Here is a 15,809-nt window from a genome sequence, read left to right on the forward strand (position 1 = left end):
TTATAAGGCTTTTAATCACGCTTATAAACAATAAACTACCGTTAGGTGTTGGTGGAATCTAAATCCAGAGAAGTGTTTTCGTTCTTTTTTAGCTATGTGTTAGCCTCAAAGTTCCAGTAGAAATATAGTAATTGTAAAACACTTATTGGTAGCTTTTAGCATTGTGTGAACTGTACAAATCATTTTAATGCCTCAAGATAATAATATTTTGACTTCCTTTTTTAATTAGCCACATTAGCCTTGTAGCTCTAGAAGGTCTTGAGACCTAACAGTAAAACTGTAAATGTGAAATTATTCACAAAGAGCAATAGTGGAGTTATTTTAGGGGTTACTATTAAAAACATAGTTTGGACATTGTGGGAAAAACACAACACTACGACATACTCAGATTGGCACTTGTTTTATTGCAGACTGTAGACAAGAGGAAAAGAGGGAGAGAAAGAGAGGACATTGGGTAAAGTTTGGGGACAAATGGCTCTTATAAATCAGAGTTCAGCCTGCACTGAATGACAGATGAACTCTTCATCAATTTGTGAACCTTTAACCTGGATGTGGAAGCAAGTGGAAGCTTGAGCCCAGTTGATGAATCAGCTACCAGTGCCTCATTTACATACAGTTTACATAAGGCAAGTTCTGAGGTTCTTGAGCCAATAGTTGCTTCTTAAATTTGAAATTCATTGTTAAACTTCTGCTCAAACACTGCAGTGTTACAATTCTCTCAGTATCAATGAGTCCCTGTGTATGTGCTGTTTGCTTAAAGTACAGCTGAGCGCTAATCCTTGGCGTTTGTTGCTCTTCAGCGTTCAGATTCATGTTATTAACTTGTCTGTCACAACAGATTCATGTTCAGAGTTGAGTAAATGGCAAACTGGTAAAGAAAGCATGCTCTTCTTAATGAGACAGGCGTAAAGAGAAGTAGCTCTCCCTGGGGCAGTGATCAGACTCAAATCCGTCCTGTTGTCTGGTCATGCCCATATTAGGAACTCTGGGTCCAGGCTGAAAAGTCTATGGAAAAATTATTTTTTTTTTAAATAATCACAACGGTGAAATGGTTCATATTTTCGAGTGTCACTGAATTATCTGCACAGATGATTCCTCACCTTTCTCCATGCTTTTCTCTTCACTGAAAGCACACGGAGAGGGCAGAGCCTGCAGTAGCTGGTAGGCGAGCTAATGCCAAATAATGCCGTTAAACCAATTTGATACGAGGTGATACTTCGGACAGTGAAAGGTTTAACAAGGTCACTCCAAAAAGAAGGTTTATTGGGTGTGTCCTCCTTGACTCTTAGAAAACTGTCCCTGTGGTGTCCCTTGGACCTTCAAGGAACACAACAGGACTTTAAGGCCCCTGCTCTACCTTAGAACGGACATTTACGCTGTCTGTACTTTCAGGGAACAACACCGTATCAGTTCATGACACTTATTTCTGACAGTGAGGTGTAGAACTGTTCATACGGCAAACTGTATCAGGTTTGATTCAGCAGCAGTTTTAGAAAGCAATATTCATTTCTCTCCCAGAGAAAAGCAGCTTAGACCCAGAACTCCTCATATGGGCATGACGACAACCGCAGAGTGATGACTTGACTTCAGAGGACTATAAAGACCTGCAGGCAGTGGGACATTCTCCTTCACTCCTCTTTGGGGGAAGCTTTCACCTCCAATTCCTCAAGCACCACCTCCTCATGTTCCACTTCACCGCCCTGTTTCACCTCCACTTCAGCTATCACCGCTTTATTCACTTCTACCTCTGCTATCACTTCTTCTTTTTGCTCCTCCACTACTATCACTTCTTTATTATCCTCCATTTCAGCTATCACTTCTTTTTTCACCTCCACTTCTGCCATCAATTCTTTACCCACTTGTAATTCAACTACCACTTCGTTATTCACCTCCACTTCTGCTATCACGTCTCCATTTTTCTCCTCTTTCACCTCTTCTTTTTCTTCCTCCACTTTTCCCCCCTCGTTCTCCACTGCAGGGGACTCTTTCTCTGCAGTTACTTCTCCTTCCTCACCTTCTCCTCTATCCCTCCCCTTCTCCTGCTCCTCCACGGTGCCATTAGCTGCGTTCAGCTTCAGCTCAGCGTGAGACTCCACCTCCACCTCTTCAGTGATGATCTGAATCTGCTCAGGAGTCGGGGCGGGGCGCTCTAGAGGGGCAGGACAAGAGATTAGTCAGAATTAGGATGGTGGAGTTGTTAATACATTTTAATTTCCTATTTATTTCCATCAAACCGTGATGGGGTACTTTTATTGACACTAATAATAACTCTTCCTCTCCCTGCGTAGTGTCAGAGCCATGGATAAATGTACTGAATCAGGACAGACTCATGGTTTATCCACTGTTTACGCTCTGGTTCTTTTCAAACTGCCTTTTATGCAACACCACTGACAGCTTAACTCGGTGGAGGAGAATGCAAACTGGCCAAATCTGTCACATCAGATGAGACACCCATGGGTGAGGAGTTGAATCCCACTTCTGGCCTCGGACAGTTGAGACATCACCTGGGATCAAACCGGTAAGCAGGTCTGGGCCTGGCCAGTACATGGATACGTGGGTGGGGGGCCACATACAGAAGCAACCCAAGCTTTCCTAAGAGGAGGTGTCAATGAGGCCAGAAGGGGGCGCTGTACCTGGGAGCTGAGTGGATCCCAGTGCCTGGGTGTAAAATAGCTCCAACTGAGGTTGGAAACCTGACTCTCTGAGGTCTTTATAGACCCCTGGGGCAGTTCGTGTGACCCCAGTGACCAGCTAAATCTGCCACTGTGGTTACTTCTGGCCTCCTGATCATCCTCATCTTCAATAAACCTGCTCCGTCGCTCCCTCTGGCCTCCTCTCTGCCTCATAGATGGAATGTAAAGAGGGGTCTGGAGCAGATTTGCTCATGTTGAGCATCCAGGTGGATGAGGTGACATCCCAAAGACTGTACAGTTTGACGTTCTGGGGGTCTCCAAAAGCACTGCATGTAGTCTAACTATATATTTCATTCATGTCACCTCAGTTAATGTGACTACACAATGCATTATAATATTTAACTACAGGAGAATGTACTGTTACTGTCACATTTTCTTTGTTCCACATTACTCCCAACAGTAGTGGTCAGAAGTAAAAAAATCAAAGGTACACTGTGGTTAATGCTTTGATAAATTTCCATAAATCTGTTATTATCAAACGAATCTCATGCTGCTAATCATTTGTCATGAGTTTGGCTTCTGCTTCAGAGGAACAGCACACTGCCGTCAACATCAATCAGTGCAGAGATGACAGCTTTAATGATTCCTGAAGCTTTAATAATCAGACAGACTCTAACGACCTGATACAGAGGTGTGAGCTGGAGCATGAGAAAAATGTTAATTATACGTTTTAATCAGGGGTTTAACCGCAAGATTTTAACTGGGTGCAGAAATCAAGAGGAATGTTTGGCAGAGAGACAAGTTCAACAAGAGAGAGAGAAACAGCAAGGGAAATGTATCATGACAGAAACGAATACTCACCCGCATTCAGAGCCTCCTCCAGAGAAAACGCCACACTGAGAGAGAGAGAGATGCACATGTAAGACTTTGTAGACACCTTTTATAACTTGTGAATCCCGATAATTCAGTGTGCATCCTTTTGTGTGTTTGTGATCCTGAACTAATCGTCCGTCATCAGTCACCTGAGTGATGTTTGAGTGCCGCTGAAATCCTACAACAATGTTCCAGTATCTACAAACTTTTGGCCAAATACACACTGAGAAAAACTCACTGCGGGAACTGAAGGGAACATATTCAGTACTTTTACTTTTCATTACTGTGCCATGTTCTGAATTAATAGTAGATTATAAAGTTGTGTTCATTTCATATGCATTACTTCATCTCCAGGACTTTTATTATATTAGGTTTATTTCAGAAATGGACTTGTTATACCTTTAAAGACAATAATGTCTATTTGTATAAACACAGGGTGAGTCAAATGTTGCAGGACACCCTTTTATTTATTGGTATGCTACATGACCACCTTCCCATTGGAAAAACTTGCCCTTGACCCAATATGGCAGCTTTCAAGATGGCGGCCATATTCTGGACATAGGGTAAAAGATAGGCCCCTCCCCCGTTACTTGCTGAGGTATTCAGATATGTCATTTTCCCTTTAGTTTTCTGTGTGGTGGTGGTGGTTTTTTTATGTGTGTGTGTGTGTGTGTGTGTGTGTGTGTGTGTTTTAACCATGATGTGGGGAACAAAATCTACTGGTATCCTCATGTTATAAGTTCTTCTTTTCCATATAAGAAACGAAAGCAGGTCCCCACACTGTAAATCATTAAACTCTAAGTTGAAGGTGTGTTAATGTCCAGGTCAGGGACAGACTCAGGGTCAGGAGACGTCTCCACACAATGAAAGGAAGTCAATATTATGTTCTTGCAATGCATGGGAACAAACATAGATTTAGGTGTGTGTGAGTGTGTGTGTGTTTGTGGTTGTTTGTGGTCCGTTGGTCTTAATCTGCAGTGACAGGTCGGACACGCTGTAGCTTGTTTTCCTCAGGTATTTATTTCAGAGATAAAATCTAGCTCATCTTTCTTTGTACCATCCTCTGCTTTTATCTCCAGTCCTGTGAGTGTGGACAGGGCTGAATGGACCAGCCTCCAGCCCCTTGGGTCATTATTCATCCAGCCGTCACTCTCACACTTTACACATGAAACGGCAGGTCAGTGTTAGGTGAATTTAAATCAACTTACTTTATTCAAGTTCCTTAACTTACATTTCCTTCTTACATTCACTTACACACCTCATGGAAACCTCCACAATACTGTGTTTCTGAATTTAACCACCTAGCTAACAAACAAAAACAAACAAAAAGCTAACAAACACCCACACACACCCAGAGCAGCCAGCCATAGCACCTGGGGGTTAGTTGCCGTGCTCAAGAGCACTTCAGCTGTGAATGTTGAGGGAGCAGAACGCACTGTTCTGTCATTCCCCTCCCATTTTTCCTGCTTCTCCTAGGGGCCAAACCAGTGACTTTCAGTCCCCACGCCCTCTTCTCTAACATTAAAGCAATGGCTGCTCTAGGGGTAACATCAGACTGCTGCTCTTCAGACTGGTGCTTTTCCACTAAATGGTACCTGCTCAGCTTGGCTTTATTTCATTTCAACTAGAAAAATCTTTTCCCTACCGGTGTAAACCCTGCCGAGCGTTGATTGGTCAGACGACCAGCACCAACTCTCCATCTGTAAAATCTCCAGCTGCAGCGGAGATCACATTTGTTTTTATCCGACTCACGACGGCAGCTCGTAAAATGACGCCGTGGTTTTTTGAAGAGGTTCAAACGCTCCTCGGATCGGTGGCCGACGAAAGAATCCAGCGAGAGCTGGACGCTGCAACAAGGAAGGAACAAACTCTACTGATCTGTCTGAACTGATGACGGAGCTGTGTTCAGTCCCAAACAACAACAACTCGCCAATACACCATGAGTAAACACCGCTTAATGTTACCGTTGCTAAAGCCCACTGTTAGAGACAGGGTTTAGAGACGTCACCCAATATATTTCAGGAGTGAGAGCTGTGGGAGTGGAAAACAAAACAGGGAAAATTGCATTGAGTCGATACACTGTCAGAAAAACTGTCTCAGCGGTGGCATCCTCAAGGGTTCATATTCTGTAACTTAACTTAGGGAACATAATCGTACCTAATTCTATTATAATATTCGTACATGCGCCCTGTTTCATCTCCAGGACTTTTATTGTGTTTTTTTATTCTCCACAGTTGTATAATGAAAGATTACAGAGATCCCCCTCTCCTTCTGGAGAAGAGAATGTAATGAACCTTTAGGGAACACAGATGGACTCTATCCCCACTGCTGTACTTTTAGAGATACACTACACTGTTTGTACCTTTAGTGATCAACAATGTATCTTTTTTTCTGAGCGTGTACCAAGTGGAAAACCACTTTATGTCCACAGCATAAGCATGCGAGCTGCTGCATTATCACACTACAGTTCTCACCTGGACCTAGGACTACACACAGAGACACACTCCCTCAAACAAGTCCAGAATGTGTCCTGGGTGTGGACTCAGTTATTCTGGACGAGTGTGAAAATGCCTGCAGTCAGTGGGTGGAAGCGAATGAATAAAGTGAAGGGAAAAACTGAGTAAACTGCAACAGGAAATATAAACACTCTGCCCCAAAGAAGCCAACTGCATTCCCTCACTCACTGACGACTTGGGGTAAGCTTACGCTGACTTTGTGGTGCTATTAATGGGAGTAGGATTTGTGTTTGACTTACAAGTCATCGTCAGGCACACCGGTGTCGCTCACATTGCCATTAGCATCTTCAGGTGCACTGTTATCCTTGACGTTCCCATCTTCACGTGTGCCGGCGCCTTTGAAGTAGCTGTCTTCACGTGTGCCGGCGCCTTTGAAGTCGGTGTCTTCACGTGTGCCGGCGCCTTTGAATTTGGTGTCTTCACGTGTGCCGGCGCCTTTGAAGTCGGTGTCTTCACGTGTGCTGGCGCCTTTGAATTTGGTGTCTTCACGGGTGCCGGCGCCTTTGAAGTCGGTGTCTTCACGTGTGCCGGCGCCTTTGAAGTTGGTGTCTTCACGTGTGCCGGCACCTTTGAAGTAGGTGTCTTCACGTGTGCCGGCGCCTTTGAATTTGGTGTCTTCACGTGTGCCGGCGCCTTTGAAGTCGGTGTCTTCACGTGTGCCGGTGTCCCTGACGTTGCCACCTCTGTGATTATCCGTGTCCCCGAAGCTGCCTTCCAAACATGAACCTTCCAGGAGCTGCTGATAGGTGGCGATCTCCTGCTCCAGTTTGGTTTTGACGTTGAGCAGAGCCTGGTACTCCGCGCCTTGTCTCGCCACGTGTGCGCGAACCTCCCCCAGCTCCGCCTCCAGCTCCTGGACGGTGGCGTTGTGGTGGTTCATTTCTTGGGCGTACCGGCGTGTCGTGTCCCTCAGGTTGTCTTCCAGCGTGTGGTTCTGCAGAGTGACATGGGAAGAGGATGAAAACAGCTTCAAAATAGGTTTACACCAGACACACCTTGTGCATTTATGCAGACAATGTACTTTAGAGTAATTGAGCGCAGGGTTGGTGGGTGAGGAACTTTAGTTTCAAGAAAAAGTATTTGAAATGCATTTTAAAAATCACGTTTTCATATACACCAATCAGCCAAAACATTACAGCCACCCTGTTGTTTCTGCACTCATGTCCCACTCTCTCAGCTCCACTGACCACACAGGAGCACTCTGTAGTTCTACAGTTACAGACTGTACTCTTTGTCTGTTGCTCTGCATGTGATGTACTCCACAAAAAGTATGCAGAGCAACAGACAATGGTCAGTGGAGCTTAGAGAATGGACAGTGAGTAGAAACAAGGATATACAGCTCAGGTAACTACACATATGCATCAATTCAGTTCTTACTCATGTAATTATGTTATACATTTTGTGTGTAATTACATGTAATTATGAAGTGCTGATCTAATTACATGTAACTATGTTACACTTATAGTGTATAATCACATATAACTGTTACCCCATTGTCTGTAATTACATGTGTCAGATACAGAGTAATTACATGTAATTTCTAATACATATAGTGTGTAATTATATGCAGCTAGAAAACGTATATTGTGTGTAGTTACATGTAATTATTTTATACACATTATGTGTAATTACATATAATTTTCTATACACTTTCTGTCTGTAATTACATGTATTTATAGAATATGTATTGTGTGTAATTACATTAAAAATAATATTATTACTTGTTTGTGTAATTAGCTATGATTATATTTGTCATATGATTACAAGTTAATGTGATTACATGTGATTACAAGTTAAACTTGAAGCTGACATATGTATCTGTGTGTGTGTGTGTGTGTGTGTGTGTGTGTGTGTGTGTCTGCATAAATTGTACTACAGAATTCTGTCAGTAACTGTAACATTACTTTAATTGTTGTTAATGTATAACTACACTAGTTATTACAGGGATGTGGTATAACCCAAGGCTGATGTCATGATGTTCATCCACAGTTTTTTGTTTAAGCGGAACGAGGAAATAAAAAGCCAGCTGGAATAAATGTGGGCTGTGTTTGGACGAGTGCTCAGGTTTCCATATCAATCCTAACCCTCAGGACACTCAGGGCAGATATATCAACAGCACTTGACCTGTTACAGCCCGAAGGACACAAACCCTCATCTCCACAGTGGTGTGAAGTTACTAACTGCACCGGCACACCATAAAGGACATCTGCACTTTGGTTACTACAGAGTTAACAAGATGTCCCACATAATGGCTGAAATGTAAACACAGTTATCAGAGTGGATTGTTGTGAAATGCATCTCAGAGATGTTGGGTAGAGAGAACACAGCTCCATGGCTCTCTTGCCAACACTTGGCATTGGGTGTGGTGGCCTTAGTCACCCCATGGTGCTAATTACACGGGGGTTCTACACACTTTGGGATGAATAATGCTTTCTGACCTGTGTTCACCGATGTAACACACTGTGTTCAGGAAATGAAAGCTCTCTCTCTGAATGTGGTCTGGATCTCTTTAATCTTAAACCTGTTGTGCAGGTCTCGCTGGTTTATAAACACAATAACATAACCTCCAGGCTTCCACTGGTCAAATAAAACCTCACTGCCCTCATCCAGTTACAGCCGGCCGAAACTGACAACGCCAACCTGAGCTCACCCTCTTCGTCGCCAGGGTTCAGGACGTTATATGAAAATGTTTTTTTTGTGTAATTTCTTGCTTATTACATCATTTGAACGCAGCAGGTGTCCTTTACATTGTGAACATTTCTTGATGAATGGACCAATAGAAATGCTCCAAATTTACATGGAATGACAATGACTTTTTACATTGACTTCCACTGAAAGGTAAATAGATTTTTTTATCCTTCTGTAAAATTACTCGGACGATTTGTTAAACAAATTCAAATAAAGCCTTGCGATTGGACTCAGCTGAGTTGCAACATCCATATTACACACATATCACATACCCCTCTCAGCTGCGGCATTAATGTTGCTCATTATAATTTGTCGCCATATTGTTCATGAAAAGGCATTCATTGAGGCTAAAGCACTATTTGTTTTATCTAGATTTGTGCACTTTGTGCAACATTTTTTAGTTGACTTGTGCAGTGTTATTTAGTGCATCTGGTCTTTTTTTTTAAATCAAACACTCGAACAATGGCAGTGACGTCACTGTGGAAGGATCCAATGTGTGTTTTCCCCCGAAGAGTGAATCCAAGTCCTAATCTAATGTTTCAGTCTGTAATCTTGTTTCCGGAGGCTGGAGAAGATCTGAATGAGCCCCAGGTGTGTAAGTAAAGATGGGCGGGGCATGAGTCAGGTAAACGTTTCTGTGGTGCGGGGGCTTTACTGCTGTGAGTTCTGGGAGGGATGGCAGTGTGTGTTTCAGAGGTGCAATGTGAGTAGTTTACCATGCTTCTCAGGGCCTGGAGGTCGATCTCTAACGCCTGTCTCTCTCTGCGGAGGTCATTCACCTCGCTCTTCCCCTGCTGCAGAGACTCCGTGCTCTTGCTCACCTCCGACGTCATAGTGTCAAACTGCTCCAGAGGACAAATAAAGACATAAACAGATGAGGACACAAGGGCACAAACACAGACAAAATCTGCACATATCTTTTTGTATCTATTTTTTGAGAAAAATGGGCATAAATAATTTTTCCATTTTGCAACCTCTCTTTTTCTCTGACAGTTAAACTGACTGTACCTTTAAGACCAATATATGTAAATGAGCTTTGTTCTTAAATAGACTTAAGCAACCCATGCTGAAGTGTAGAATCATTTGTTAAGGTTGTAAAGCTGCAATCACCCATATGCTTCTTGACATCAGCACAACATTTACACCTTCTGCTCCAGTAACTCTGGCACTGCCCGCAGGAGCAACACTCCGTATCACTTTGGCAGCAAAGGGTGGGGCTACATTAGCAAATCTGCAAATGTGTTTTTAGTTGTGACATCACAACCTTGATGGTGGTGTCAAACTCTTAGTGGTTGTCCATTACATGGCGCTGTAACGGTATTTATTTAGTAAATTCCTGGTTTAGCGTTTTCATTCATTCATTCATTCATTCATTCATTCATTCATTCATAATCTGTAGCCACTTCACAAAGTGAGATTGCAAATATGTATATCGTCCAGACCTAGGATTCTTTTCCCTGACCTTGGTTTGGTACCAGGCGTCCATGTCTTCCCGGCTCTTCTGCGTAGCTTTCTCGTACTGCTGCCGGATTTTCCCGATGGTCTCGCTGAGGTCGTCTCCCTGCCTCGCTTCCATCTGCACATCGACACTGGAGCCTTGGATCTGGCCCTGTAGGTTCGCCAAGTCCTTTCAGAGGACACACAAGGTCAGAGCAGGTGAGTCTCTTAATAATAATGACTCATCTACAGCAAACCTGCTGAGTGTGGTCAGTAAATAACGTATCTGTGTACAATGGATAACTGTCTGCTGCTCTGAGTGTATATGTGTGTTTACTGCACCTAGTGCACTAGTGTGTTTGTGTGTGTGTCTACACTTGTAGGTGTGTGAACAGTTTAGTTGGACTGCTGTGTATTAACTATTAAATCACACTTACGTTTACAGTTACGTAGAAAACTTAAGTCATCAGGTATTAAACTACAATTAAAGGTAAGATAAACAAAACTACACAAACACATGACATTATTAGAGATTTTAAGAATTAAAATCAAAGACAGAGCTGGACAACAGGACATGTCCGGTCTTGTCCTTAAAGGAATACTAGGTAAGATTCGGTTGTTTCTTCTGTAATTCCCCTTCATTGTAATTCATACTGCATTATACTAAATCAGTGAGGGGGGAGGGGAGGGCGTGTGGTTTCCTACCCTCCTCCCAAAGTTGCATAGTGCGGTTTCTGCAGTGCTGAGCCCAGAGTAGCAGCGACAGAGGCTCTGTTCTCCCTTTTACAGCTCAGTGAAGAAAAACCTTAACTCATGCTGAGTCATTTTGGACGGTTTTTGTTAGTCACTTCAACCTAAAATTCAAGCAGAATATAAAGGGCACACCGCCCTAAATTCTTATAGAAATCTCAAACATGGAGATACAAGGCTTTGTTCTGACAGTGGCGATATTCTGCACACACTCTAGGACAGTGGTTAAAGGTGCGATAAGTAGATTTAGATGGTCTGGAACTGGGATGGAAGTCAGTGGATGGTTTTCACTTCTGTAAACTTTTTCTAAAGCAGAGATTCTAAGCTGAACAACCTCTTTAAGACCCAAAGAAGCTCTGCAAATTCAGATGGGTTTCTAATAAAGTGGCCAGTGAGTGGATAGAACAAAACCTTGTATCTCCATATTTGAAGTTTCTGTGTGAAATTAGGGCGGTGTTTATATTCTGCTTGAATTTCAGTGACCAAAAAAAAACGTCCAAAATAACTCAGCATGAGTTAAGGTTTTTCTATTAACTCCAGCTCAAACGTACAGTGTTTTTATTATTTATCTTCTCCCAAAGCCCTGGGGGCCTGTGTTGGGGCAGCGAGGCTGTAGTTGTAGTACTCAGATCATTCTCTGCCTTTTAACCACAGTGTGGTTGTAGCTCTGAGGTTTTTACACGTTACCTCTTCGTGGTTTTTATGAAGGAAGATCAGCTCCTGTTTTAAGGACTCGATCTCACTCTCCAGCTGCATGCGACTCATGTTGGTTTCGTCGATCAGCCTCCGGAGATTGGCTACGTCCTGGTCCACGCCCTGCCACACGGCATGCTCTGCTTCAAACCTAACAATAAAAAACAAATACAACAAACACAAAGGCACTTCAATTCCCCACAATCATCCATCTGTATCTAACTCTGCGTTTGCCTCAGGGGCAGGTAACCCGGGGGCAGGTGTAATTACAGGCCTGTCCAGACAGATTGAACCCTGGACTGGGCTTAATTACACTGTCTGTGTGGGTCTTCAATTTACAATCCCCTTTTAGTTCATCTGGGACTAATCTCAGTCTGAGCACACCGCCTCCTGTCCGTGCGGCACAATCTACAAACAGATATTACAGATATGACTCAACTGTCCTCAAAACCACAGAGCTTCATGTGAATTCCCAGATCTTCACTGAGATTTAAGGCTTTCAGAACAGGTCTAAGGATTTCTGTGGAAACAAAGCGTACATCTCTTTTTTTTAAAGATGCAAGTATTGTAGTAAACACTCATTTCCCTGTTCATTTTGAATGGGAGCAAACAGATTAAGTCCTGCATTCAGTATTTTTATTTGTTTGTTTGTTTGGAATATTTTGAGAGATACAGCTAAGTGAGAACTCCCGTTACTCAGGCCTTCAGGAGCCGAACAGAAGGCCTTACACATTATATTAACTACCAACCAGACAATTAACTGACACTGGTATCAACCAATCACATTTTGATTTACAGTGAGTGTGACCACAATTCTGGGATAAAACATCACTCCAGGTCTTCTTGAAGTTCTAGATACTTCACTGAATGTGGACAGGACCCAAAGTGTAACCTAGGTTTCTGGCCATTGTTAGAAATGTAAACCAGTGCCTTAAGCTGTATTTCTGGCCACTTTACTGAAGGAGTCACTGTTAAACTGCAACACCATCAAATATATGTTATTTTATGTTATAATCTCAGAATAAAGCATGAGACCTATTTTAAAACCTTCCTACATCAGTGTTTGGTCTTGAATGAGCAAAACGTGTTCATGTAAATCACTGTTAGCTCAATGCTAACACACAATTGGAATCCTATAGGAGCGCTAGAAGAAAGTACACAACCACAGCTTTCCATCTCCCCCCACACACCATTTTTTTCTTTTACTTTCACTTTACATTTTTTTCATTATATATATTTATTTACTTATATATAATTCAATAATAATGTACTTTCTCTGATTTAAACAGACTACATTTATAATTAATACATCAATAAGGAATAAACAAATCATCTTACTTATTTTTAAAGTCGTCAGCAGCCAGCCTGGCGTTATCGATCTGTAGCATGAGCTGGGCGTTGTCCATCATTAGATCTTTCAACTGGACAGTGGGCAATGAAAAGTTAAATTTATATACTGTGCATTTCAGGACACAATCAAACTGTCTCTTGCAAACATTAAATCAAGAATACCATCACAGTGACCTTGAGATCTTCGGTACGAAACAACTGTACCATGCAGCGTTCCATTAACTCCGGACACCCTACTTTTATTTTTAAATAAAAGGTGTACAACTGGACCTCAATAATCTGGTGTGCCTTTCATTATGAACAGTTTTCATAGGAAAATCACAGTTTGACAGAGCTGCAAGTTTAACTATAGTCTGCATTATCAGGAACAATATCTTTACACATTTTACATGGGGATTTACAGCTTCTCTAGCAGAGTTAGGCCAATCAGAGGCAGCTGGGCACTGTGCTCTGGACATAGCCACAACTGAGTGACAGCCTGACACCATGTATTCAGCACACAGCTGATATTGTTGGTCGTCTTGGTTATAGACACAAGCCTGGACCTTCATTTATAAAAAAAACACAATTGCAGTTTGGTCAGAAAAATCTCAATTAGATATTTTCCCAAGTCGTTCAGCCCTAGTGTATTTCCATTGCCTTTTGTTTGATTGTTTAATTAGACTTTGTCCCTGTATTAATATGTAAAGATGAAACTGCCCCCACACATTCGTATGAGGTTTGTTAGGGTGTGGCAGAACACTCACTCCGAGAGTCCCTGCTTGTTGTGTACAGTGGAACTGTGTTCTCTAAAGTGATGGAGCTCCATCTAGTTTCGTTGGGATGAGCTGGAGTGGGGTTTGTGATCCAGAACTAATAATCCAACATCAGCACCAGTAATAATAATAATAATAATAATAATAATAATAATACTGACCTGTTCCCTCAGGTGTGCGATGGTCTTCTCGTACTGACTCCAGTCTCTCCTCTCTGAGCTCCTGCTGCTCGCTCGCTCTCGGATCTGTGCCTCCAGTTTGCTGTTGGCATCCTGCAGCTCTCTCACCTGCTCCAGGTAAAGAGCCAAGCGTGAGTTCAGACCCCTGAGGTTTTCCTTACTGTCCCCTCCAGAGACAGACCCCCAGGGAGAGCCGGGCAATCCCGTACTGGAGAAGGAGTTCATACTGAGAGACATGTTCCTCACACTCACACACACACTCACACTCAGAGAGAGCAGTGAGAGAGACTGAGAGAGAGAGAGAAAGAGAGAGAGAGAGACAGGCGAGCTGCGGGTTCCTCCTGTCTACCTGCTGCAGTGAGGAGGGGGTGGGGGCAGGCCTTTTTATAGGACACCTCCCAAACAAACCCCGCCCATCAAGGCTCAGTGAGATAATGTCTATTCAAGAGTCACTACTGGCCGTGCCCTACTCACTACTTAGTACACACTATCACTACCTCACTACTTACTACCCCCTACAGACTATTCACTGTATTTATAAAAACCTGTGTTTACCACTCACTACTACACACTCACTACACACTATACCCTACTACACCCTGCATACCCCTCACTACATCCTACATATTAATCACTACATGCTACTTACTACAACCTACATACTAATCACTATACCCTACTACACCCTCACTAAACCCTACTTACTAATCCCTACTACACCCTACATACTACTCACTACTTAGTACACATTATCACTACCTCACTACTCACTACACCCTACATACTACTCACTACTTAGTACACACTATCACTACCTCACTACTCACACCCTACTACACCTTGCATACCCCTCACTACATCTTACATATCAATCACTACATGCTACTCACTATACCCTACTACACCCTCACTAAACACTACTTACTTCTCACTACACCCTACTACACTGTCACTACACACTAGATACTACTCACTACACCATACTACACCCTACTTAGTATTCACTACACCGTACTACACTGTCATTACACACTAGATACTACTCACTACACCATACTACACCCTACTTAGTACTCACTACACCATATTTAGTACTCACTACACCCTACTACACTGTCACTACACACTAGATACTACTCACTACACCCTACTTAGTACTCACTACACCCTATTTATTACTCACTACACCCTATTTATTACTCACTACACCCTACTACACTGTCACTACACACTAGATACTACTCACTACACCCTACTTAGTACTCACTACACCCTCACTACATCCTATTTAGTACTCACTACACCCTACTACACTGTCACTACATACTACTCAATACACCTTACTACACCCTGCTACTCACTATTACACATTCCTCTACCTCACTATTCACCACTTATTACTCACTATGTATTACATTTCACAGCTTAATCACTACCCTGTGCTAACTACTCAGTATTCCCTATTCACCACTCTGGGCTCACTGCTTTCTACATACCACTGCTTGCTCAGTTCATCTTAATCATTTCTGTACTCACTGATCACTACTCCCTTCCTATTCATTACTCCCAACTAAGTACTTGTCATTCCTCTCTCACTACTCCCTAATCTCTGTTATAATCTGGAAAAAGCAGTCTACTGACCTGTCCGTGTATGGCCAATTAAAGCTTAGCTTTGGAATATAAATGTTGTTTTAATGTCCTTTTACTGCCCCCTGGTGGGGAAAGTGAAAAACATTGCCCCAATGGCCAGAGAATGTAGTATTAGTACTGATGATAATGTGTAATGAAAATAATCGATATACTTGATACAACACGTTTATGTGTCTTTGATTTTCACTTTTTAATATTTTATGTTTTAAATCAACATTGTTGCCTAGTGCTACTTTAATATACAGTGCATGAAAAGAAGGCAAGGCCAGGCAAGTTTATTTATGG

At 42.5% G+C, this 15,809-nt stretch overlaps 1 protein-coding gene across 1 annotated transcript; it reads right to left on the reverse strand.

Moving 5' to 3' along the window:
- Positions 1-390: 390 nt before the first annotated feature.
- Positions 391-14,242, reverse strand: LOC136682486 (keratin, type I cytoskeletal 18-like). Its single transcript, XM_066658917.1, has 8 exons — positions 13,857-14,242; positions 12,929-13,011; positions 11,585-11,741; positions 10,173-10,337; positions 9,427-9,552; positions 6,262-6,956; positions 3,495-3,529; positions 391-2,149 (listed from the first exon to the last, which is right to left on the reverse strand). The coding sequence occupies exons 1-8, from the start codon at positions 14,109-14,111 to the stop codon at positions 1,629-1,631; spliced, it is 2,037 nt and encodes a 678-aa protein (XP_066515014.1). The 5' UTR covers positions 14,112-14,242; the 3' UTR covers positions 391-1,628.
- Between the last annotated feature and the right edge of the window lie 1,567 nt (positions 14,243-15,809).

The sequence above is a fragment of the Hoplias malabaricus genome, unplaced genomic scaffold (assembly GCF_029633855.1).
Source record: "Hoplias malabaricus isolate fHopMal1 unplaced genomic scaffold, fHopMal1.hap1 scaffold_52, whole genome shotgun sequence".
NCBI lineage: Eukaryota > Metazoa > Chordata > Actinopteri > Characiformes > Erythrinidae > Hoplias > Hoplias malabaricus.